Raw genomic sequence first — 24,960 nt, forward strand, 5'->3', positions numbered from 1 at the left:
TTTGATTCATGTGTGTGCCCAGCCCTCGGGTAAAATACATGTCCATTGTGATACTGAGATCGCCTCTATGGGTGGAGATGACATCTGATTCTCATGAGAATTCAATGACAAACAATACGTTTTACTCATTGAGCAACTTCTGATTCCTGTTTCCCTACCAAACCAATCATTGTTACATACATGGAACATCCTGTTATTTCACGAATGTTTTCTAGCTTAATAACTTTTTCATTTCGTGTTTATTGCATTACTACTTGTTTAAAATAGACTAAATTGTCTGTTAAAACGACCTAATGTGCTCCACGTACCACACGTAGCCTACCTACAGACATGCTACCTCTGTATTTTTGGAGCAGATTTCAACTGGTTCCACCCCTCATTTCCCGCGTAATTCCCCTCCTTATATGGACAATAGAATGCAGACGCAGTCAACTTCAGTTCCGTATGTAAATTGGTTTGATTGAAGAAAATCAGAAAATGGTGGAGTTGCCAAACGCGCATGCGTAAACATTTCGACTACTCATAGGGGGTCTTCGCGTCCTCGCTTCCTTCTCAAAACCCATTGGATGAGAGAGCCAGAGGTCTCGCCCCTCCGACATTTTCCTCCAATGGGTTTTGAAAACAAGTTGAGGAGCGAGGACGCGAGCTTAAACAATTGAGATTCTCCCCCAGACACGCAAGTAAAACTGCAACATCCGAACGGTGTGGACGTTAATGGTGTATTCATTGTTACATGAGTTTAAATAGCTTACTAACGACGTTTTTTATAACTATTACAACTCATTCATCATTGATTATAAATCAAGGTAAGGACATTACTTTGTTTGAAATAGAATTGACTGTCTGTCAAGCTTCACAGTATGCCTGAAGTTATTCGTGGATATAGGCTATTTAACATGGTTAAATATCTCTAAAAAGCCATTCAAACGTTAATTTCTTATTCTAAATTGTTTTAAACTGAGTTAATTCACGTTTATTTCAGTGTTTTGTCAGCGAATGACACACTGGAAATTGTATTCGTGTTGGGCGCTCATTTCTTCTTCTGCTTGATATCCAGTGACAATGAATGCTCACATTCTTTGATCAGGACTAGAGTCCTACAAATGTTTTGTTTTTGTGTAACAACACAATTCTAACCTACACTATTTTAAATAGTTATGTAATATTCTTTTTTTCAAATAACTTATTGATGCTATGTAGGCTAGGCTGGTTTCGTTTTCATTAGACACCATACCGCCGCATCAACAAAACCTTCAATACAAACAGTGTATGCTTGAATACTTGACTAGGAGTTAATCATTTCGTTGTGTTATAACCTTTTTTTATTTTATCAAGTAACGATTACAATCTGAGTAAAATATTTTGGGTGTCGTTTGTGAGTGACATTTGGGTGGTAGGTGGGTGTGTGGCTCAGCGCCAAACATGCCACTGGTCCCCTTCCAAAATTGTTCAACCCTGTAACTTGTTTGCATGCATGGACTGTTGTTCAGGTCTTCTATCCTTAAATAATTAACACTTGTGTTAATAAACTTCCTAACAGTAGGTAGCAACCAGCTTCTCTGAAACGTGCACGTGTTTACAGTCCGGCCGTGGGTTTGGAACCTTCCCACTGCGCACTGACGCACAATAATTCGGATAACAAAGACGTGGAGAAAGAAACAGTATAGCAGCAGCGGTGTTGTGTCACGTGGTAGTAATTGTTTTGGGTGGTTTTACGAACTGGTAGAAGCAGCATTCGTACTCGTAAGGTCAAATTGTGTCTGAATATAGATGCTGTTTATGATGCAGGAGAACTAGAGGGGACCATGCTTTCTCGGTGGGTGGTGATCGATGTACATTCGACACATGCAAGTCTTTAATTTTTTTAAATATTATTCTAAAAACCAGTCGACAATGCAGTGTTTGTTTTCATTTGATCCAATTATTGATGAAAAAACGATTAAAAGCAGTTATTTTGAACGTAGTAAATTTCGCAAGCACATCACCTGTTCAGTGTACAGTCGGCGCCATGCCGCCCCGCCTTGCATCCTTCGAAGCATGTTGGCAATGAGGCCTATATAAACTCAACAAAAAAAATAAACGTCCTCTCACTGTCAACTGCTTTATTTTCAGCAAACTTAACATGTGTAAATATTTGTATGAACATAACAAAATTCAACAACCTGAGACATAAACTGAACAAGTTCCATACACATGTGACTAAGAGAAATGGAATAATGTGTCCCTGAACAAAGGGGGGGTTCAAAATCAAACAGTCAGTATCTGGTGTGGCCACCAGCTGCATTAAGTACTACAGTGCATCTCTTCCTCATGGAAGAGAGTGCACCAAATTTGCCTGGTCTTGCTGTTACCCCACTCTTCCACCAAGGCACCTGCAAGTTCCTGGACATTTCTGTGGGGGTGGGGGGCCTTATCCCTCACACCTCCGATTCAACAGGTCCTAGACGTGCTCAATGGGATTGAGATCCAGGCTCTTCGCTGGCCATGGCAGAACACTGACATTCCTGTCTTTCAGAAAATCACGCACAGGGAGGGAGGAGGATGTCTTCTCTGTAACGCACAGCGTTGAGATTGTCTGCAATGACAACAAGCTCAGTCCGATGATGCTGTGACACACCGCCCCAGACCATGACGGACCCTCCACCTCCAAATCGATTCTGCTCCAGTGTACAGGCCTCGGTGTAACGCTCATTCCTTCGACGATAAACGCGAATCCGACCATCACCCCTGGTGAGACAAAACCGCGACTCGTCAGTGAAGAGCACTTTTTGCCATTCCTGTCTGGTCCAGCAACGGTGGCTTTGTGCCCATAGGTGATGTTGTTGCCGGTGATGTCTGGTGAGGACCTACCTTACAACAGACCTACAAGCCCTCAGTCCAGCCTCTCTCAGCCTATTGCGAACAGTCTGAGCACTGATGGAGGGATTGTGCGTTCCTGGTGTAACTCGGACAGTTGTTGTTGCCATCCTGTACCTGTCTTGCAGGTGTTATGTTCGGATGTACCGATCCTGTGCAGGTGTTATTACACGTGGTCTGCCATTGCGAGGATGATCAGCTGTCCGTCCTGTCCCCTGTAGTGCTGTCTTAGACATCTCACAGTAAGGACATTGCAATTTCTTGCCCTGGCGAAATCTGCAGTCCTCATGCCCCCTTGCAGCCTGCCTAAGGCATGTTCACGCAGATGAGCAGGGACCCTGGGCATCTTTCTTTTGGTGTTTTTCAGAGTCAGTAGTAAGGCCTCTTTAGTGTCCTAAGTTTTCATAACTGTGACCTTAAAATTGCCTATCGTCTGTAAGCTGTTAGTGTCTTAACGACCGTTCCACATGTGCATGCTCATTAATTGTTTATGGTTCATTGAACAAGCATGGGAAACTGAGTTTAAACCCTTTACAATGAATATTTGTGGAGTTATTTGGATTTTTATGAATTATCTTTTTTTTTTTTTTTTTATCTTATTTTTTTGTAGAGCTTACATCAGAGCTGGTATTATACAATCGTTTGTGCGCTAAAGATTTACGACTGGTCCTGCTGGCCACATGTATGGCTTTTACAGTGTATATATTTTTTTATGTAGGGTAGGCTATTACATTCACCGCGGTTAGCTTAACCTTTTTAATGTATTTGGCACGATGAAACAAAAAAAGCTTCAATCACGATGTATCAACTCCCTTTTATCCATTTTCACATCATAATCGGATCTGTTTACCACGGACAATCGAGCATCACATGGATGCTACCACATGCCCGCATCCCTGCTATAGGGAGCCTGGGACCACATGGCTTTTTGTTGCATCAGCACTGTGGTTGCATAACAGCGTCACGGTACATGGACAGGCTGTCCTGTTCCGGTCTCATTGACGTGATGATAACCTAGTTCTCTCTGTCTGGAACTCTGGGCCGTGCAAGCATTAAGGGGGCTCGTCTCCGCAGGGATCGTGTGATGCAGGCCTATGACTGTATTATGTTCGTAGTAATGCTTGAACAGGGCCATAACCAGGTTTTTAGTGAGGTCCTGAAGCTCATTTACTGCTTTTCTATACAATTTAAAACACTTCAAAATGCTATTTGGAGAACAACAAAAATTATTTGGGCCATTATAAACTTGGCTGCTGTAGGTTGTTTCACCTCAGTCAATCGACAAACACAGCCTATTAGCGATACAATTGTAATGTTCAGGGGGGAAGTATGATACATGATTCACACTGTAGCATCAGATGAAATGGAAACATATTACATTTTTATAGAACTGTATCGTTTGCATTTTATTATAGGCCTACAGGGAAGATGTATATTGATCTATTGTAGATGTATATTCATCTTCTAACGTTTTTGATAATATTCTTACAGATTTTCTCAAAAGACCACCCCACATGAGGCACTGACTCCCAAGTTTGGGAACCACTGTACTAACCTCTCTGAGTGCTTCCTCTGCGTTCTCCTGCAGGCGTGCCTCAGCCTCACCACACCACGATCTCTCGGTAGCCTACTTGACTGACTGACATATCTATAAGAAGTCATTCTTCAGGAGTTGTTTTTGTTTATTTGGGGGATCTGTAGACGGGAGTCGTGGGACAGTTTTAAAATTATATTTTTTTCACGTTAGACAAAATGACTGAGGACTTCTGTGTCCCCGTATGTAGTTATGGCCACGTGCGTGAATTGTGAAGACTGTTAATCCATGCTGCTGTTCATAAGAGGAAACTCGTATGAACAGTCAACCTTTTGAATAGAAACAGTTAGTTGCCCGACCTGTATACTGTTGAATCAGTGATTAGGCTATCCTCTCCAAGAAATAGATTGATGGGTGTGCCATCATAATTCTTGCCAGATTACATAATCCATAGATTGTACATGTGATTGTAAGCTATCATTGCTTCATTCCTGTATCTCCTGTGTGTCCCAGATGTTTGGCTTCCACAAGCCCAAGATGTACCGGAGCCTAGACGGTTGCTGTATCTGTCGGGCCAAGTCCTCCAGCTCCCGCTTTACCGACAGCAAGCGCTACGAGAGGGACTTTCCCAGCTGCTTCGGGTGAGTGGACCACTCCTCTATACACTGGCTCAGACCCTGGGCAGGTCCAGCTCTCAGCTTCCCTCTGCAGCTCAACTCTGGGGGTAGAGAGGTCTGAGGCCTTGAGACTTTCTGTCAGATTTGGACAGTAAAGTCATCGCGTTCTTTTTAGGATTTTTGTCAATGCTCATTCTCATGACTATGCAACCCCTTGTTAGAGCCATGCACTCTGTAATGCAATTAGATATTCATTGCGTTTTGGAGACAGTTTTGTTTTAACTCCCAATGCAATAACCTAAATAATTGATCAACTCCTTGGGTAAAATACTCAAACTAGGACACACTTCCCTTTTCATCTCATTTAAATAAGTATTTTTGTATGAAACCAGAATTTAAAGAGTTTAACATCCTCACCTTGTCACTCTGCCTCTCTGCTATTGGCCGGGCCAGTATGCGTCAGTCCATTGCTATGGTAACCAGTGATGTGAGTCAACAGGAGAAGCGCTCTGGCAGAAAATAGCTCTGACCGACTCCCACTGACTGGAGCAGGGATAATAATAACCATGCACTGAGCTTCAAGGCTGTCATCATTCATTCTCTCTCACACACACCTCTCTCCATATGAAACTCATCCTCATTCTCTCCCCTATAATGTGTCCCTCCAGGCTGAGTGAGGTGCGTTTTGGGGAGATCTGTAATGCCTGTGTTCTCCTGGTGAAAAGGTGGAAGAAACTCCCAGCCGGATCCATAAAGAACTGGAATCATGTAAGGCCTCTCAGAATCCATCCATACTCCCTGTCCTACTCCCATCCACTCTCAGTATTCCAAATAACAAGTCGTAAGACAACACTTACAGGGGGGGACTGACGCAACACCTGTAGGCGTATAATAACCACGTTTCCTTAGATGCAGTACACCCTGTTTGTTTGCTGTCCTATAGGCCATTCTATACATTCATGCAGTTACCTTGGAAACAGACATCCATCCTGCTCTGATGTCACTCAACCCTTCTCTCCTGTGTCACAGGTTGTTGACGCTAAAGGTTCAGGGTCAAGCTGGAAGACCGTGAGGTCCAAGAAGATGAAGAGAGCCAGGCCAAGCCAGATCAGCCGAGTGCAGAAGGAGCTCAAGAGGCACAGTAAGCAGCTGATACTCTGTCTCTCGGCTACGCTGCCTTGTGCAGTGCAAACTTTGGTGTTTCAAAAGTAAATGTATCACAACTCTTCTCTCCATTATTTATCCTTCCTAAAGGGCTGTGAAACAAGAGACCTGGATTTATATTTTTGGACTAATTCCAAAATGAATATTAGATGTTTATCTGAACCATGCCTGCTACGTTATGAATAAGTTGAGAAGAGTTTCTGATTGTGCTCTGCCTGGCCCCCACAGACTCTGACGCCCACAGCACCACCTCCAGTGCCTCCCCCGCCCATTCTCCCAGCTACAGCAACCAATCAGACGAGGGCTCGGACGTGGAACTCTCACCAGGTGCCACCCACTCGCCAGTCTTCTCTTTCCTGGACCTCACCTACTGGAAAAGGTAATGGCCGGTCTGGTGGAATCAGGGTCATATTTACCAGGCACCAAAAAGACTGAAACTAATGAGGAATTACATGAACTTGTCCATTGAGAAACACACGTTTTCTGTTGCAAAATGCCTTGCTACAGTGTGCCCAAATGAATACATCTCATGTTATACTCCACCAGTTTGGGTTCAGATGCTGTATTTCCTCATAATTAATGCATCATTAAAGACAATGCTGTGCAGCCGTATTCATCAACATGGCCAAGGCTTTTTTTGTTTGTTTGTCAGTCACCGCATTCTTATCGGCAGACTCAACAGCCTTGGTTTCTCTAATGGCTGCCTCGCCTGGTTCACATACTACTTCTCAGACAGAGTTCAGTGTGTCAAATTGTAGGGCCTGTTGTCCGGACCTCTGGCAGTCTCTATGGGGGTGCCACAGGGTTCAATTCTCGGGCCGACTCTTCTCTGTATACATAAATGATGTCGCTCTTGCTGCTGGTGAGTCTCTGATCCACCTCTACGCAGACAACACCATTCTGTATACTTCTGGCCCTTCTTTGGACACTGTGTTAACTAACTTCCAGATGAGTGTCAATGCCATACAACTCTCCTTCCGTGGCCTCCAACTGCTCTTAAATGCAAGTAAAACTAAATGCATGCTCTTCAACCGATCGCCTCCCACACCTGCCTGCCCGTCTAGCATCACTACTCTGGACGGTTCTGACTTAGAATATGTGGACAACTACAAATACTTAGGTGTCTGGCTAGACTGTAAAACTCTCCTTCCAGACTCACATTAAGCATCTCCAATCCAAAATTAAATCTAAAATTGTTTTCTTATTTCACAACAAAGCATCCTTCACTCATGCTGCCAAACATACCCTCGTAAAACTGACTATCCTACCGATCCTTGACTTCAGCAACATCATTTACAAAATAGCCTCCAACACTCTACTCAACAAACTGGATGCAGTCTATCACAGTGCCATCTGTTTTGTCACCAAAGCCCCATATACTACCCACCACAGCAACATGTATGCTTTCGTTGGCTGGCCCTTGCTTCATATTCGTAGCCAAATCCACTGGCTCCAGGTCATATACGTTTTTGCTAGGTAAAGCCCCGCCTTAGCTCACTGGTCAGCATAGCAGCACCCACCCGTAGCACGCGCTCCAGCAGGTATATTTCACTGGTCACCCCCCCCAAAGCCAATTCCCCCTTTGGCCACCTTTCCTTCCAGTTCTCTGTTGCCAATGACTGGAATGAACTGCAAAAATCACTGAAGCTGGAGACTAATATCTCCCTCTAACTTTAAGCATCAGCTTACAGATCACTGCACCTGTACATAGCCCATATGTAAATAGCCCATGCAACTTCCTCATCCCCATATTTTTTGGCTCCTTTGCACCCCAGTATCTCTTCTTGCACCTTCATCTTCTGCACATCGATCCCTCCAGTGTTTAATTGCTAAATTGTAATTATTTCGCCACTATGGCCTATTTTATTGCCTTAACTCCCTTATCTTACCTCATTTGCACACACTGTATATAGATTTTTCTATTGTGTTATTGACTGTATGTTTGTTTACTCCATGTGTAACTCTGTGTTTGTGTAGCACTGCTTTGCTTTATCTTGGCCAAGTTGCAGTTGTAAATGAGAACTTGTTCTCAACTGGCCTACCTGGTTAAATAAAAACTCCTTCATGGTACATTTGTTTGATTTGATTCCCTCTCTCACTATAGTGCTTTGCTGTCTTGACCGTCCTCTGTGGGTTTTAGGCAGAAAGTGTGCTGTGGAATCATCTACAAGGGACGCTTCGGAGAGGTACTCTTAGACCCCCACCTCTACAAGCCTTGCTGCCAGAAGAAACGGCAGCATCAGCCAAAAGAGGAAGGAGAGGAGGAAGCACAGGCGAGCAGAGCGAATGTGATGCGCCACGCCCCACCGAACAGCTCCCCGCCCCCCCGGGTTAAAGAAGATTAGGGGGGGGGCGGGAGGAAGAGTGGGGATTTGATGTCGTAATGTCCCATGACACTCTACAGAAGTCAGATGGAGACCGTTGGGATTTTATGACGTCCTGGAGCGCTCTCAAGACAGTCTACTGGGATTGCTTTCTATTCCGGAGCAGCTGGACTACTTATCAAATGTTGTGTTCTGTACTAGGATGCAGTGAGGTTTGTTCTATTATATCTGTTAACAAATATCCATTCTTTCTCTCTGAGTGCTATGAGATTGTGAATATTCACAATTTGGTTTCAATATGAAATTTTGGATTCACAAAAGCTGTATGAGAAATGGCGACCTCTGGAACTGCACCTTTTGTAGTAGGATAGAGCCATATCCATTAGGATAGAGAACAGCCTTCCACACTCTGCCTTCTCCTGTCCTATACCTCACACATATGTGTGTGCAAACACACACATCGGCCCTGGTCACTTTAAAAAATATATATATATTTCCCTTACGCCACATGGTCACTGATCTTACACCTATTATTGTTAGGGTAAAGATGTAGAAAATTGATCAAATGACATTATGTCAGAGGTGTGAAAAGTGGGAAGAAATGATGCAATTTTAAAGCATTTGTCCAGAGCCTTATTATTTGGTAAAGGGACACGTGTACACAACCAATGTCGTCATATCCACCCTTGATTGTGCACCAGGTGTACTCTGTTGAGATATTGACACTATACTCTTTCCAGTGCACGTTTAATATGGAAGGCCAGTGATCTTGTTCAGTGTTTGGATGTACGTACAAAGCACATTCAAGCGTTTTAAGGGAGCATGTAGTGTGCCCTCTAAGCAGTGATCTTGATGCAAGCGCTCTTGATCGCCAGTCCTCACCTGAACCAATATAAGCTAAAACCCACAAACTGACCTTGGCACTTTTTGAGCACTTCCTATCTCAGTCTACGGACAGTTTCATTTAGTTTCCTAGCCCCTTAGAGCACATCTGAAGGTGATGGTATTGTGGACACTCATTTATTCCTTTCAAATCTGTGAACACAAACAGGGTTCTGGGAAGGGGCTAAGTGGAACTAGGCCTATGATGTCAAAAGACTAGCTGAGTAGGCCAACCAAAAAGATTCCCTGGTTTTCTCCTATTGAGAAATTTGATGCCTTGTAATTGTACTTTAGGTTTGAGTCCTCCCAGGAACTGTTCGATGTCCTGCAGGACTCGGTTGTACAAATCCATCTACATCTTTTGCATGATAACCTTAGGGGTGAAATAGCACTTTTTTGTCTGTCACTTTGCCTCTGTTTGGGGCAAAATACTGTACAGTTCTGAATATATTTTTGAATATACAACGTAGTGAATAGGCCACCAACATTTAGTTCTTAGTGTTTGTCCCAAAACTGTCATGGCTATTGAGGCTGGTTCTATACAATTGTCAATACAAGGTCAATTTCATCTAAACACATCCCTCATGTAGGCTACTTCTGTCTTCACTTTTATTTCAAGAAATGTGTTTTCTTGTTCTGTACCTCATGTTCATATAATTTAAATGTTCTTCAAACCACGGTAAGATTTGTTTTTTTTTTAACTGACACATTCTGTATTTACGTTGCATTACCGGGGGTATTGCAGAGCTCTGTCAATGCATGCCTGCAGCCTAATTGTGGACATTCAGTCAATGTATTTGTTATATTAGTATCTAGATGTGCAAGCTCACATGCCAAATTAATGCAAACTCATTATTCCGTAAGCTATCATGTTCAATATACAGTATTTTATCCTCTGCATATGGTTAATATTAGCACTGAGTGTACAAAACACTTCCTATTTCCATGACACAGACAGACCAGGTGAAAGCTACGATCCCTTATTGATGGAATCTGTTAAATCCACTTCAATCAGTGTAGTTGAAGGGGAAGAGACAGGTTAAATAAGGATTTTTAAGCCTAGAGACAAATGGAAACATGGATTGGGTATGTGTACCATTCAGGGAGTGAATGGGCAAGGCAAAATATTTAAGTGCCTTTGAACGGGATACGGTAGTAGGTGTGAGACGCACCGGTTTGAGTGTCAAGAACTGCAACGCTGCTGGGTTTTTCACGCTCAACCGTTTCCCGTGTGTACAGTGCCTTGCGAAAGTATTCGGCCCCCTTGAACTTTGCGACCTTTTGCCACATTTCAGGCTTCAAACATAAAGATATAAAACTGTATTTTTTTGTGAAGAATCAACAACAAGTGGGACACAATCATGAAGTGGAACGACATTTATTGGATATTTCAAACTTTTTTAACAAATCAAAAACTGAAAAATTGGGCGTGCAAAATTATTCAGCCCCCTTAAGTTAATACTTTGTAGCGCCACCTTTTGCTGCGATTACAGCTGTAAGTCGCTTGGGGTATGTCTCTATCAGTTTTGCACATCGGGAGACTTTTTTTCCCATTCCTCCTTGCAAAACAGCTCGAGCTCAGTGAGGTTGGATGGAGAGCATTTGTGAACAGCAGTTTTCAGTTCTTTCCACAGATTCTCGATTGGATTCAGGTCTGGACTTTGACTTGGCCATTCTAACACCTGGATATGTTTATTTTTGAACCATTCCATTGTAGATTTTGCTTTATGTTTTGGATCATTGTCTTGTTGGAAGACAAATCTCCGTCCCAGTCTCAGGTCTTTTGCAGACTCCATCAGGTTTTCTTCCAGAATGGTCCTGTATTTGGCTCCATCCATCTTCCCATCAATTTTAACCATCTTCCATGTCCCTGCTGAAGAAAAGCAGGCCCAAACCATGATGCTGCCACCACCATGTTTGACAGTGGGGATGATGTGTTAAGCTGTGTTGCTTTTACGCCAAACATAACGTCTTGCATTGTTGCCAAAAAGTTCCATTTTGGTTTCATCTGACCAGAGCACCTTCTTCCACATGTTTGGTGTGTCTCCCAGGTGGCTTGTGGCAAATTTTAAACGACACTTTTTATGGATATCTTTAAGAAATGGCTTTCTTCTTGCCACTCTTCCATAAAGGCCAGATTTGTGCAATATACGACTGATTGTTGTCCTATGGACAGAGTCTCTCACCTCAGCTGTAGATCTCTGCAGTTCATCCAGAGTGATCATGGGCCTCTTGGCAGCATCTCTGATCAGTCTTCTCCTTGTATGAGCTGAAAGTTTAGAGGGACGGCCAGGTCTTGGTAGATTTGCAGTGGTCTGATACTCCTTCCATTTCAATATTATCGCTTGCACAGTGCTCCTTGGGATGTTTAAAGCTTGGGAAATCTTTTTGTATCCAAATCCGGCTTTAAACTTGTTCACAACAGTATCTCGGACCTGCCTGGTGTGTTCCTTGTTCTTCATGATGCTCTCTGCGCTTTTAACGGACCTCTGAGACTATCACAGTGCAGGTGCATTTATACGGAGACTTGATTACACACAGGTGGATTGTATTTATCATCATTAGTCATTTAGGTCAACATTGGATCATTCAGAGATCCTCACTGAACTTCTGGAGAGAGTTTGCTGCACTGAAAGTAAAGGGGCTGAATAATTTTGCATGCCTAATTTTTCAGTTTTTGATTTGTTAAAAAAGTTTGAAATATCCAATAAATGTCGTTCCACTTCATGATTGTGTCCCACTTGTTGTTGATTCTTCACAAAAAAATACAGTTTTATATCTTTATGTTTGAAGCCTGAAATGTGGCAAAAGGTCGCAAAGTTCAAGGGGGCCGAATACTTTCGCAAGGCACTGTATCAAGAATGGTCATCCAGCCAACTTGACACAACAGTGCGAAGCATTGGAGTCAGCATGGGCCAGCATCCCTGTGGAACGCTTTCAACACCTTGTAGAGTCCATGCCCTGACTCCTTGTAGAGTCCATGCCCTGACTCCTTGTAGAGTCCATGCCCTGACTCCTTGTAGAGTCCATGCCCTGACGAACTGAGGCTGTTCTGAGGGCAAAAGGAAGTGCAACTCAATATTAGGAAGGCGTTCCTAATGGTTTCTACACTCAGTGTATGACGACAGCTATTTCAACCATGGTTTGATGGTTTGATCAAAGGTTTACTACGCAACGCTATTTGTAATGTATTTATGTATAAAGGTATCAGACACAGACTCAAGTTGTTTTTAATGTTCCTTTAATCTTCAGGTTTGATTGAATGTCAGGGGAAGTGGTCATTTCTCTTTGTTAATTTATTTGTATGCGTTTATCATTTTTCGGTTATTGTTGACTAATTTTAGAACTTTCTCCTGTAACCTACCATAGAACAAAGGTTATTAAAGTTCAGGGGGCTTATACTGTTGAATTCACATTATGTGAATGTTGCCATATACTGTGATATGGATTGTTTCAAAACTATACTATTACTCATAGATTGGTTTATGTAAACTAACTAGGTGTTATTCTCCTGAGATCTCCTATACGGCTGTAGAATGTGCTTGTTGTATCTGTGGTAGTGCTACTCGCCTGTGGTAGATATGCACTGTTATTTATCTGTCTTGGAAAGTCCTAATTCTTTCTCAAAGCTAATTTTGTATTTTTATACACAATTTAAACTTGTTCATTAAATGTAGTTTTGCTTTTGAGTATGTCTCTTCTTTTTCTCTCTCTATCTCTGGACTATGCCTAATTGTTTTGGCCAGGGATGTATCTTTACACAAAAGCCATGAATCTTCTTGAAGCGTTGTCCCTTTTTAATACAAGGGTACAATAGGATGGCTGAAAAGTATAACTGACCTTAATGCCATTGAAAGATGACTAGTTCAGTGAGTGTACTTTGACTATACTGTCTGAACCAGCCCATCATGAAAATGGTCTACATTAGACACAAAAGAGTACTATCATACTGTATTATAAAGGCATGTGTGGCCCTTGGTGGTGATTTGGGGAAAATCAAAAACCCAATAAGGACCACCTGGAAAGAGGCAGGGCCATTCCTAGTATAAAGGGTGCACACCTGCATTCATTAGGCATCTTCCCACCAACCAAACCAGTTCAACAGAGTCATAAAGATGCTTGTGTAGTAATGAGTGTGGTGTGTAGCCTAAATGTATATATTTTTTTGTATTCAACTATGTTTTTATCTAAGAATTCTAATTGGAGGCCATAATTAAAGCCTGTGTCATTGCTACAGCCTGAGTGATTAATACTGATTTGTTGGTCATTTTGTAGCAAGCGTGTAGAATCTTAAAGTTCAAGTATATTTCCTTTTTATTGCCCACGCGAAGATCCCTGTTTTGACATGGTTTGTGTTTTATAGTACAACCATCTGTCATCCTCAAACAAACCATGATTTTTCTGGTCATAAAACTATTTGAATAATGATGTATTGTGTGAAATCCAGTCTTTATAAAGTAGGCTAGCCCCTATAGGACACTGTAAAATGTGCAGTTTTTTCACATCCCAATGCCACAGATGTATCAAGTTGAGGGAGTGTGCAATTGGCATGCTGACTGCAGGAATGTAGACCAGAGCTGTTGCCAGAGAATTTAATGTTCATTTCTCTAGCATAAGCTGCCTCCAACGTCGTTTTAGAGAATTTGGCAGTACTTCCAACCGGCCTCACAACTGCAGAACACATGTAACCACGCCAGCCCAGGACCTCCACATCTGGCTTTTTCGTCTGTTGGGGGGTGCTGAGGATTTTTTTTTGTCTGTAATAAAGCCCTTTTGTGGGGAAAGACTCATTCTGATTGCCTGGGGCTGGCTCCCCAGTGGGTGGGCCTGGTTGCCAAGTGGGGGGGCCTATGCCCTCCAAGGCCCAGCCATGGCTGCACCCCTGCCCAGTCATATGAAATCCATAGATTAGGGCCTAATTAATTTATTTATTTGACTGATTTCCTTATGAACTGTAACTCAGTAAAATATTTGAAATTGTTGCATGTTGCATTTGTATTTTTGTTCAGTTTACATGGAAAAAAAATGATGACTACCTTATCTCTGTACCCCACACAGACAATTATCTGTAAAGTCCCTCAGTCGAGCAGTACATTTCAAACACAGATTCAACCACAAAGACCAGAGAGGTTTTCCAATGTCTCACAGAGAAGGGCAACTATTGATAGATGGGTACAAATAAAACAAGCAGTTATTGAATATGCCTTTGAGCATGGTGAAGTTATTAATTACATATTGGGTGGTGTATCAATATCCAGTCACTACAAAGATACAGGCGTCCTTCCTAACTCAGTTGCAGGAGAGGAAGGAAACCATTCAGGGATTTCATCGAGTCCAATTTTAAAACAGTTAAATGGCTTTGATCGGCAAAAACTGAGAATGGATCTACATGGTAGTTACTCCACAATACAAACTAACCTAAATGACAGAGTGAAAAGGAAAAACAGGCCAAATATACGAGTTGCTAACCAAAACAACATTGATGTTCCTGTGGCCTAGTTACAGTTTTGACTTAAATTTGCTTGAAAATCCATGGCATGATTTGATAATGTCTGTCTAGCCATGATCAACAACCACCTTGACAGAGCCTGAAGAATTTAAAAAAGAAAATTGTGCAAATATTGGTATGAAAAGCTCTTAGGCTTACCCTGAAAGACAGCTGTAATCATGGCCAAAGGTGACTCTAACATGTATTGACTTGGGGTTGTGAATACTTCTAGACATGTCTGCATTTAATTTTCAAAAAAAAATGCTAAAATTTCAAAAAATATGTGTTGGGTGAGATTTTTTATGTAATCCATTTTGAATTCAGGCTGAAACATAACAGCATATGGAATAAATCAAGGGGATGAATACTGTCAAGGCAATGTATGAACACTTCATAAGACATGAAAACAATGTTCAGAATTACAGGACATTGGCTTTAAAACTGAATGCTTTATACTCTTCTAAACGTCAACCAAAAATAATAGGACAAAATTGACTGAAGCATCCAATTAACTTTTCAAAGGAATCAAAATCCTCTTGTAGCCTCACTCTAGATTAGAACTAAAGTTATTTGGTCAATTCCACCATTTCCTTGTAGTCCCTCATTTTCTTCATTTCATGCACTCGTGTTATTTACACACTTACGTTTCTTTTGTCTTTATATGCCTCTATTTAGTAAAAAAAATCTGTTATTTTTTTTTGATTTTCCTCTGTGACAATGTATTTTTTATTGATTCAATGGCAGTTCTTATTTTGAACCGATTTCTAGGCCTTTTCTCCCGCTTCGGAAGCTGTCCTTATAATGTATATGGTCCCAACACTGAGTTATAGACTATAAAGTGTCTTTGGCTGTGCTAGTAAGTTCTATGTTTTCATCTATAAGTTTTTGCTAGGTAAAGCCCCGTCTTATCTAAGCTCACTGGTCACCATAGCAGCACCCACCCGTAGCACGCCCTCCAGCAGGTATATTTCACTGGTCACCCCCCAAAGCCAAATGCTCCTTTGGCTGCCTTTCCTTCCAGTTCTCTGCTGCCAATGATTGGAACGAATTGCAAAAATCACTGAACCTGGAGACTCATATCTCCCTCTCTAACTATAAGCACCAGCTGTCAGAGCAGTTCACAGATCACTGCACCTGTATATAACCCATCTGTACATAGCCCATCTGTAAATAGCCCATCCAACTACCTCATCCCCATACTGTTATTTTTTTTCTTCTCCTTTGCACCCTAGTATCTCTACTTGCACATTCACCTTCTGCACATCGATCACTCCCGTGTTTAATTGCTAAATTGTAATTATTTCGCCACTATGGCCTATTTATTGCCTTAACTCCCTTATCTTACCTCATTTACACACACTGTATATAGATTTTTCTATTGTGTTATTGACTGTATGTTTGTTTATTCCATGTGTAACTCTGTGTTGTTGTTTGTGTTGCACTGCTTTGCTTTATCTTGGCCAGGTTGCAGTTGTAAATGAGAACTTGTTCTCAACTGGCCTAACTGGTTAAATAAAGGTGAAATAAAAAACATGTTATAATTGTTTTACTTCCATTACTCAATTTTGACATTTAACAAACTAAACATTAAATTTATAAAAACCCAAACCGGTCCGTGGATGAATTACCGGTGTCGCCCACTAGGTACATAGTAAAATAAAAAATATACAGTTTATACGATTTACAGCCCAGCCCTAAATTGGGATTGGAGGTGGATGCGCTTGCAAAGCAGGTGCTATATGACGTCACGTCGATTTTCTGTGCCCCAGCAGTCCAAATGTGGGAATTCGATTAATGCCCCGAAACCGAGTTTGTTTGTTTACGTTTTGGAACCAGACTACCTCCCAGGCATGAGCCAGGTCCCCCATTTTGGCCGACAGCGAAGTGGGCTCAAAATAAAAGTGATGTAGGTTAAGCAGATGGAGAAGGCTTAATGAGCATGATTCTGTTTTCACATGCAAAAGTTATTTATTTTGTTGTTGTTGCATAAACGCGTTTGATAAAAAGGTTTTATCTGCCTTTCCACATAAAACAAAATTGAAAATTCTAACATATATTTTATGGAAAATATATTTATGTTTCTGAACTATGTATGCTGCCTTCTTGACAACAAGACGGAGCGGCACAGATTACTGATCGATTTGAGAAGGTCGCTCCTCCCTCCCCGCTTTTGCCCATTTATATCACGGGCCATAGCCCGGTGCAATTAGGTCTAATCGAACTCTCTCTCAATGTTTGGGCATAGAAAGGTAGGCCTATATAAAGGTATGAGTTCGCACTCGTTTCCTTCTGTAAACTAACATCACTGTTTGGACGGGTTAGAGAGGGAGTACTTTATTTGGTGTTTGGATAGCAAGCGTCGGGATTTGCAGCAACAGCATTTTCAACACACACAACCAGCCACGAGGTTAGTCAGCTGTTTTCTAAACGTGGCACTTGTTTTTTGTCAAGAATGACGACACGGGTTTTCAATTTATGTTTACAAATTTTTCAAGAACTCCATACTAGTTGTATAATGAATGGTTAAGAAATGCAGTATTCGAGTTGCTGTTCATTCTTATAATTTTGGTTTGGGATGTGTTTGGGGCGCCTGTGCTCTGTAGAGAGAGTAGGCTTTTGAAGAAGAGATGCGGGCACGGCGGGTCTGAAGAATGTGATACCGATTAAGATGGAAGCGTTTAATAAGATTAAATAATGAACATCCACGCCTGATTCCCAAACAACGTTTAAAAAAAATCCACAACTTTAAGCCTGAGATGAATCCCGTCGGCGACACTAAATGCGCACACATTGGGTATGTGTTTGGGAATAATTTGAAATGATAACAATTGTTTTAATTTGTTTAACGTTGTCGCGTGCTATCTGCTGTTTCTCTAATTAATCAAATCCATCAACACCGTACTTAATCACACCGACTGTGCAATGGCCAAAAATGCACTATCACGGGTTTGGCAATCACCCAGAGGCGGTTGAGGCTAGCGCGTTACTAGAACATTCGCACATTTATGGAAACTCATAGTGGGGGGAGACATCCTTAAATTGGCCCATTAAAGCAACACATTTCATGGCCAACATTTTCATCCTGTGGACACCAGTCACGACCATTACCTGTTCTGTCTTGAACCCCCTCCAGCGAGGATTTGAACATGGTGCAGCTGTCTCCATCCCCAGCCCGGGATGCGTCTCCTTCACCTGAGTGCTCCGAGAAGGGGAGGCAGGGGAGCCCGAAGGCAGGTAGCCCCAAGATGGGCTCCCATGGTGGGCTGAGTCCTCTCCAGCTAGCTCTGGGAGCCTCCACCACCATCTACCAGGGCTACGAGAGTTACATCGAGGACGGCCTCATCTGCCTCAAGCACAAGATCCGCAACCTGGAGAAAAAGAAGGTAGGATGGAGGACTTGACATGATTAGGGGTTTGGTGGGTGTTTGAGTAGGAGGAGAAGTTACCGTTCCTTTCAGGGTTTTCTGCGTGTTACCGTAAGTGTTTGTATCCACAGATTAAATTGGAAGACTACAGGAAGCGTTTGAAACACGGGGAATCACTCAATCAAGACCAGATAGTAAGAACAGGATTTCCAACTGTGGTAATAAAAGCAGTACACTTCTTTCAACCAGACGATTGAGATGTTGCCTTGTCTTTTGAACTCTTTCAATGTGTGTCAGGATGCAGTGGAGAAGTATGACGAAGTGATCCACAACCTGCAGTTTGCCCAGGAGCTGCACAAGACCCTGGGGGGCCTAACACAGGAAGTAAGGATCTCTGTTAGCCAATCTTATCATAGTGCTCCTGTGTGTATGATTGGGGGTGGGCAGAGCAGCTCTGCATGCATTCTTTTTGGTAGACCGGGTGTAATTTCTTATGCGTAGTCTGAGTAACGCTTCTCCGTTTATTTTCACGCGTCTGAGAATAGGTCGCTGAGGGTAGAAAGGGTATGACGTATTGGATTGGAGTCCAGCCTCATCAATGGATTGTATACTGGAGGCTACAGCCCATTGCAAAGCTGAGTTGGGAGTTAGAACACTGCTGTTCCATTCGGCTTCTTGAATGCCTTGAATGCTTTCGTGGTTAGTTTTAGCCTTCCCTGCTTCTAAGTGCATGGTCAGATAGTGTCAGTAATGTAGAACTATTATCTGGTCAACAGATCACTTTTTTTTTTTCTTGGTCCAGATTCATGATGAATCATCTTGTAATTTTGCAAGACAACATAATGAACTTCATCTTGCACCAATCCAGACATTTGAAATCCACAACAGCCAGTCGATTGGTCTAGTGATCAGGCCTAGGTGTAGGAGTTTTGGGGATTGGTCCATATAATCCATCTAACCATCCCCCTTTAGCTGCTAAAAGCCCAGAAGAAGGCGTTGAGGAAGGAGCAGATGGCCAAGCAGGAGGTAGAGAAGAGGAGGCTGTGTGTAGTGCTGCAGGTTAAGTTCCTCCTGCAGACCCTGCTGCAGCACGAGCACATCAGGAAGGACCTCCTCTCTGCCCGCAACCCCCAGCTCCAGGTTGCAGAGCTACAAAGCCTGCTTGAGCTCGCTGAACTACTGGGGGTGAAGAGGGACAACAATGTGAGGTACTGGGGAATAGATGTGCACACCGCACACACACATTCTGTTGGACTTGAGGGACAACAGCATAAGTTACTATGAAACGCAATCTCACACGTCTGTGTTGATTGAAGACTAGTCTGATCCCCTTCTACTGTGTCCCAGTTTGGAGGAGCAGATGGAGAGCGCAGCCCTGGTCTACCTGGACCTGCTGGAGGGGAAAAATAAAGCCGTAGCCGGAACCACCTGTGAGTTTAAACACTACCTGTCCTGTACCTTTTTTACACACCTGCAGATACTCCATTTACTATAACTGGTATCCTCAACTTTATCTGCCATTTGCTGAACTACTTTAGCTGCCGTGTTTAAAAGGCATGCCTTTAAATGTTTCCAGACAAGGTCCTGAAGGCTAAGTTGGCGAAGCTGATGGATTGTGGGTACTTTGATTGTGTACCGCCGCCTCCGAGCAAGAGTCCCAAGAAAGTAGAGGTTCCCATGACAAAGAAGACGGTGTCTGAAACAGCCAGCCTCTCTAGTAAGTCTACAACAGTGCAACTATTCTTTTTCAAAAGCCACTTATCAGACTGGGTATAGAACAATGAATGTATACACCATTTTGTCATTTAGCTGGGTGTTATTTTGCCTTGCAGCTCTAATGACGTCAAACAAAAAAGACGTGCCTAGCAGAGAGGTAAGAACCTCTAACACTTCCTGCGAGTTGTGTGCCACTACTTTTTCAACGTTCAACCAGTGTTCTCCTTAAGCTATTTACCTGAATGCACTGTGGATATCGTACTGTTGTGGTGATAGTCTGTGGGTGATGCCAGTTTCTTAACAGACACTACCTGCCTGACACAGACCCCAATGGGTGTCGAGACACTCCCGTTACTCAGAACTGGAAGGCTGAGTTCCAGGCCATGAAGGAACAGGAGCCACCGGACTCGTGGGATATTGAGTCTGACTCCACTCAGCCTGTAATCCAGAAACCATGGAGGGGGGCGGCTGTGTTCATATCCAAAGTGCCGGTTACTACCAAGAAAGAAAATGCTGAACCCAAACAGGTGAGATGTTCTTATACCTGAACTCTCAGGGCAGTTGGAACATGAGACTAGTTGTGACTTCTAATAATGGGCAAGATTGGGCTAGCTGATCTTAGTTCAGATCAATCATACAACTCAATGACTGTTTCCCCAGAGAAGAGCGAAGTCTAAAAGGGAGCGGGACGCCACAGCTGTGAGTAGACTCTTGAATCTCTTAGGTTTGATGGACCTGTCCATACTACTCCAACACATTGTAATTTCCATCAGGCACTTCGTGTGGACACCCCTGTGGAGATGTTCAACTCCCAGTCTTCCTTGCCCAAGGACCCCATCCTGCCCAAGGACCCCATCCTGCGCAAGCAGCAGCTGGAGGACCTGATGACCAAGATCAGAGGCTCCTTCAGCTTCATGCAGGTACAGTACTGCTCAAAGATCACTTCCAGGTGAAAAGTCATGGATCATTTCCAATGTTCCACCTGGGTCGGGTTTAACACGGGGCACTGCGCGAAAAATAAAAGTTCCTTATTGGTTAAGTCCATGTAGTCCCTCAATGTTTAAGTCTGTTTTGTTGGGTGTCTAATAAATAATAATAATAATAATGCTGGATTAATCCCCTGTCTCCAGGATTCTCTTCTGGATGGAGAAGGATCGCCCACTAACGGCCATCCTAGACTGGGCCGGCATGCCTCTGGATCCCCCTCTCCACTCGGTAGCCTACCACAACAAAGTTGTTATTTAAGTGGCTGACTTCTAGCAGAACAGTCAATACTTACCAGATGTTTTACCTCTTAATCTCAACAGTACAAAGAGAGTCAAGGAGAAGCCCAGTGGACCATCTCCCCAAAACACTGCATGTAAGATCTGGAGAAGTGTGAAATGGCACCCTATTCCAGTGCACAAATTTTGACCAGGGCTCAGTTATTTAAGCATTTGACTGATGGAGTAAGTATTTTAAGATGCATATTTTTGTCCTCAGTCCACTCCATTGCCTTCTAAACACCTCCCTGTTGATGACGAACCCAATCTGACCAATGGAGACGGGGGTAGCCTAGAGAGCTGTGACCTGGACCTGACTACAGAGGTCCTGGCTCACGTCATAGCCATTGTAAGAACTCTCCTATCTGTTAAATGAAACCCATTGAAACAATGACATTTTCTTATTTTCGATCCACAATTGTTATGAATCTTTTTATAAAGCACAATGGTTGTCCTCTCCAGGATCCATGTCTGCTGCTGTCTGAGAGTGAGACTGCCTGCCCCTCTCCTCCAGCTCCTCCTCCCTTCTACCGTAGGGAGTCCTCCATCTCCATCACACTGGACGAGAAGACCTCTGCTCGGGTAAAACGGCTCATTCCTTGAACATGTAGGATCGGCAAGTCTAAAGTGCTTACTATTCTGATTTTGTTTAAGTCTCCCTTGACAGTGTTCCCTCTCTGTACCCAGACTCCCATCTCTGAATCTGGGAAGCAATCCCCCTGTAACGGGGTGGTGCCTCCTTGTACCCCAACCCCCACCCAGGGGCAGCCATTTTCTACCCCTCCCAGCAGACGTACACTCAGCATGGCCCCCTCTGTTCCCTTCCAGACCATGCATTCGGTAAGTCTACCCTACCATACTTTTAACGTGTTCCTAGAATGGGCAACAGGCTTTAGTCTGAATACCCATACAATACACTCCCAGGTAGTCTTTGAGGGACATTTTAGTATGAGTCTTGGGTCTGTTTTGTCTCTGAAGGTATTCAAGGTGAATGCCCCCTTACTTCCGACTGGAGACTTTAAATCTGATATTATCCCCTATTTGGACTCCGGCAACGACCTGTGCTATGTCACCACCAGCACCCAGACCCCACCGGATTTTGCTCCCCTGGAGGACGAACACCTACAGTCGGGTATGCCAGAGTTGTGTTCATTAGGGCAGGGAATAGAAAACGTTTTGTAACGGAAAACTCAAATTAGTTTATTGGGCAAGTCAGCAGCATACCACCCTGCATACCACTACTGGCTTGCTTCTGAAGCTAAGCAGGGTTGGTCCTGGTCAGTTCCTGGATGGGAGACCAGATGCTGCTGGAAGTGGTGTTGGAGGGCCAGTAGGAGGCACTCTTTCCTCTGGTCTAAAAAAAAATATCCCAATGCTCCAGGGCAGTGATTGGGGACACTGCCCTGTGTAGGGTGCCGTCTTTCGGATGGGATGTTAAACGGGTGTCCTGATTGAGCTCATTAAAGATCCCATGGCACTTATCGTAAGAGTTGGGGTGTTAACCCCGGTGTCTTGGCTAAATTCCCGATCTGGCCCTCAAACCATCATGGTCACCTAATAATCCCCAGTTTACAATTGGCTCATTCATCCCCCTCCTCTCCCCTGTAACTATTCCCCAGGTTGTTGCTGTAAATGAGAATGCGTTATCAGTCAACTTACCTGGTAAAATAATGGATAAATAAAAAGACCGGGGTGTATTCAATACGCATGAAATATGTTTCTATTGGACATGGTTGGGTCCCTCCCTGTTCTTATATTGGTAAATGGTTTCCAAGACGTAATGAATACACCCCTTGTTTGGCTGTTTTCTTCTTAATGAATATGACCAAGTCTACTCTTATTTCTCTCCTTTGGGCAGTGAACCAGTCTGAATGTCTGGTGGGTAGTGGTGGGCAGATCTTCCTGTCCCCTAGCCAATCAGGTGGCACCATGGGCCGTTCTGACCAATCATACTACAGAGGATCTGTTAGAGGTATTGCACGTGGTGGCAAGGGGCTGGCACACTCCTACTTTCGCTCTTCTGGTGGGCACAGAGGTATTTATCCTCTTGTCTTCTCCCATCCCTCAATCCCGTCTTTCATCCTTTCACTCTATCCTATCTTCTGCGTATGCATGTCTGCTACTGATTCAGATTGAGCTTCTAAACCTTAATGGATTGGATCAAGTTAACTCCGTTCCCTTGCCTCACAACAGTTTCCACATGACCTTAATATTACAAGGTTTTGAGTTAGCCTTCACAACCCAATTTGTATCTGTCCCCTTCCCCTTGGGTTTGATGGGTTTCTGGCTGGTCTGTTCTCCCCAGGAGGAAGCTTCATCCCCCAGGCTCACCTGTATGGCGCTCGGGTAAGACGCTGCTTCCCGACTCTGTGCGCACAATCAGATATTGTATGTACATTAGTATAGATTGCTGAAGTGATATGTTGAGGTTTTGACTTGTGTAATGGTGTGTTCTTCACCATTAGGACACTGGCTACCAGCACAGCTACAGGCGTGGTGGAGGCAATGCAGGACAAAGGCACAATAATAGTGGTAAGTTCACGTCATTCTTCTGGCTTGATACAAAATCTGATTGGTTGGGTATTTTGGAGCTTAGTTAACTGGCTATTGATTGGTACTCCGCAACAGGTTGGAGTGACTCCTCCCAGGTGAGCAGCCCAGACCGGGAGGGCAACTACTCTCTGGTGGACTCCGCCCACGGCGACTCGCTGCAGGGTGTTGGCATGGACCTCACCCCCCAGGTGACCCCTCATGCCCCCCACACCCTGATGCACGTACCCATGTACCCGCTCCCCCAGCATCCCCAGCCCCTCCGCGTGGCCTTCACAGCAGCCCGCACAGCCAACTACACCCCGGGAACCCTGGACCAGCCCATCACCTTTGACCAGCTCCACAGCAACCTGGGGGAAATGTTCAACACCAACGTGGGTCGTTTCATCTGCCCAGCCAACGGCACCTACGTCTTCCTCTTCCACATCCTCAAGCTGGCGGTCAACGTGCCGCTCTACGTCAACCTGATGCGCAACGACGAGGTGATGGTGTCTGCGTACGCCAACGACGGGGCTCCGGACCACGAGACGGCCAGCAACCACTCCATCCTGCAGCTGTACCAGGGAGACCAGGTGTGGCTGCGGCTGCACCGCGGCTCCATCTATGGCAGCAGCTGGAAGTACAGCACATTCTCTGGCTTCCTGCTCTACCAGGACTGAGCTATTGTGGCGTCTTGAGCCAACATGGAGGATACAGGTGGAGGAGAGAATATTGCTTTGCACTTAAAAGGAGAAACTGAGATTTTCCATTTGATGTGACAGACTGCATATCCACCCAGTGCTGGGTTCATTGCCTACCCCAGTCCTGGAGTGTATGGAGTATGTTCAAACCTTTCAGGATCACCCTTTTGTTTACCCTGTAAATTGCAACCACTAACTTCTGGGTCACTAAGGGGTTGAGGGGAAGAATTCCTGGTTTGACCTTTCATGACCCATAATGTGAGCATTTTCCCATAAATGTGTTTTTTTGGTTGTGGTGCTTTGAGACCGACAATCCATTTTCTGACAAACTGTTAGATTGTGAATAGTTACACATTCACTCAGAAAGCTGCCTCTACTATACACTGCTGCTGCTGTATTGGGTGTCACAATTTTAGTTCTAGTAGCAGGTCCGCTTTAGTTACAATGTGTCAGGTCTCTAAGACCTTAAATGAAAAGTTATGAATTGTTTTCTTTGTTTGTTTCTGAATGACTGGGTAAATT

At 43.6% G+C, this 24,960-nt stretch overlaps 2 protein-coding genes across 3 annotated transcripts; both read left to right on the top strand.

The window, feature by feature from the left end:
- Positions 1-642: 642 nt before the first annotated feature.
- LOC139393231 (SIN3-HDAC complex-associated factor-like) lies at positions 643-13,066 on the top strand. Of its 2 annotated transcripts, none has more exons than XM_071141685.1 (7): positions 643-806; positions 4,904-5,031; positions 5,676-5,775; positions 6,037-6,148; positions 6,400-6,550; positions 8,312-10,496; positions 12,225-13,066. In XM_071141685.1, exons 2-6 carry the CDS (start codon positions 4,904-4,906, stop codon positions 8,514-8,516), a joined length of 696 nt encoding a protein of 231 aa, XP_070997786.1. In that variant the 5' UTR covers positions 643-806; the 3' UTR covers positions 8,517-10,496; positions 12,225-13,066. The 2 variants fall into 2 exon arrangements, with proteins under 2 accessions (XP_070997786.1, XP_070997785.1); XM_071141684.1 differs by having other exon boundaries at positions 645-806; positions 8,312-10,532; positions 12,377-13,066.
- A 4,555-nt stretch (positions 13,067-17,621) lies between these two features.
- LOC139393023 (caprin-2-like) lies at positions 17,622-24,960 on the top strand. Its single transcript, XM_071141341.1, has 21 exons — positions 17,622-17,659; positions 17,999-18,248; positions 18,362-18,424; positions 18,528-18,614; positions 19,203-19,438; positions 19,578-19,660; positions 19,807-19,947; positions 20,063-20,103; positions 20,240-20,473; positions 20,607-20,645; positions 20,720-20,866; positions 21,077-21,161; positions 21,254-21,306; positions 21,429-21,557; positions 21,671-21,790; positions 21,896-22,048; positions 22,187-22,340; positions 23,067-23,243; positions 23,514-23,554; positions 23,674-23,740; positions 23,837-24,960. The coding sequence occupies exons 1-21, from the start codon at positions 17,622-17,624 to the stop codon at positions 24,415-24,417; spliced, it is 2,919 nt and encodes a 972-aa protein (XP_070997442.1). The 3' UTR covers positions 24,418-24,960.

Source organism: Oncorhynchus clarkii, chromosome 33 (assembly GCF_045791955.1).
Source record: "Oncorhynchus clarkii lewisi isolate Uvic-CL-2024 chromosome 33, UVic_Ocla_1.0, whole genome shotgun sequence".
NCBI classification, from domain to species: domain Eukaryota; kingdom Metazoa; phylum Chordata; class Actinopteri; order Salmoniformes; family Salmonidae; genus Oncorhynchus; species Oncorhynchus clarkii.

Coding starts and splice junctions, on each gene's coding strand:
- LOC139393231 (XM_071141685.1), top strand. CDS start 4,904: ATGTTTGGCTTCCACAAGCCCAAGATGTACCGGAGCCTAGACGGTTGC. Junction 6,149..6,399: donor GAAGGAGCTCAAGAGGCACA/GTAAGCAGCTGA, acceptor TGGCCCCCACAG/ACTCTGACGCCCACAGCACC. Junction 6,551..8,311: donor GACCTCACCTACTGGAAAAG/GTAATGGCCGGT, acceptor TGTGGGTTTTAG/GCAGAAAGTGTGCTGTGGAA.
- LOC139393023 (XM_071141341.1), top strand. CDS start 17,622: ATGAATCCCGTCGGCGACACTAAATGCGCACACATTGG. Junction 18,615..19,202: donor TGGGGGGCCTAACACAGGAA/GTAAGGATCTCT, acceptor ATCCCCCTTTAG/CTGCTAAAAGCCCAGAAGAA. Junction 22,341..23,066: donor GGACGAACACCTACAGTCGG/GTATGCCAGAGT, acceptor TCCTTTGGGCAG/TGAACCAGTCTGAATGTCTG.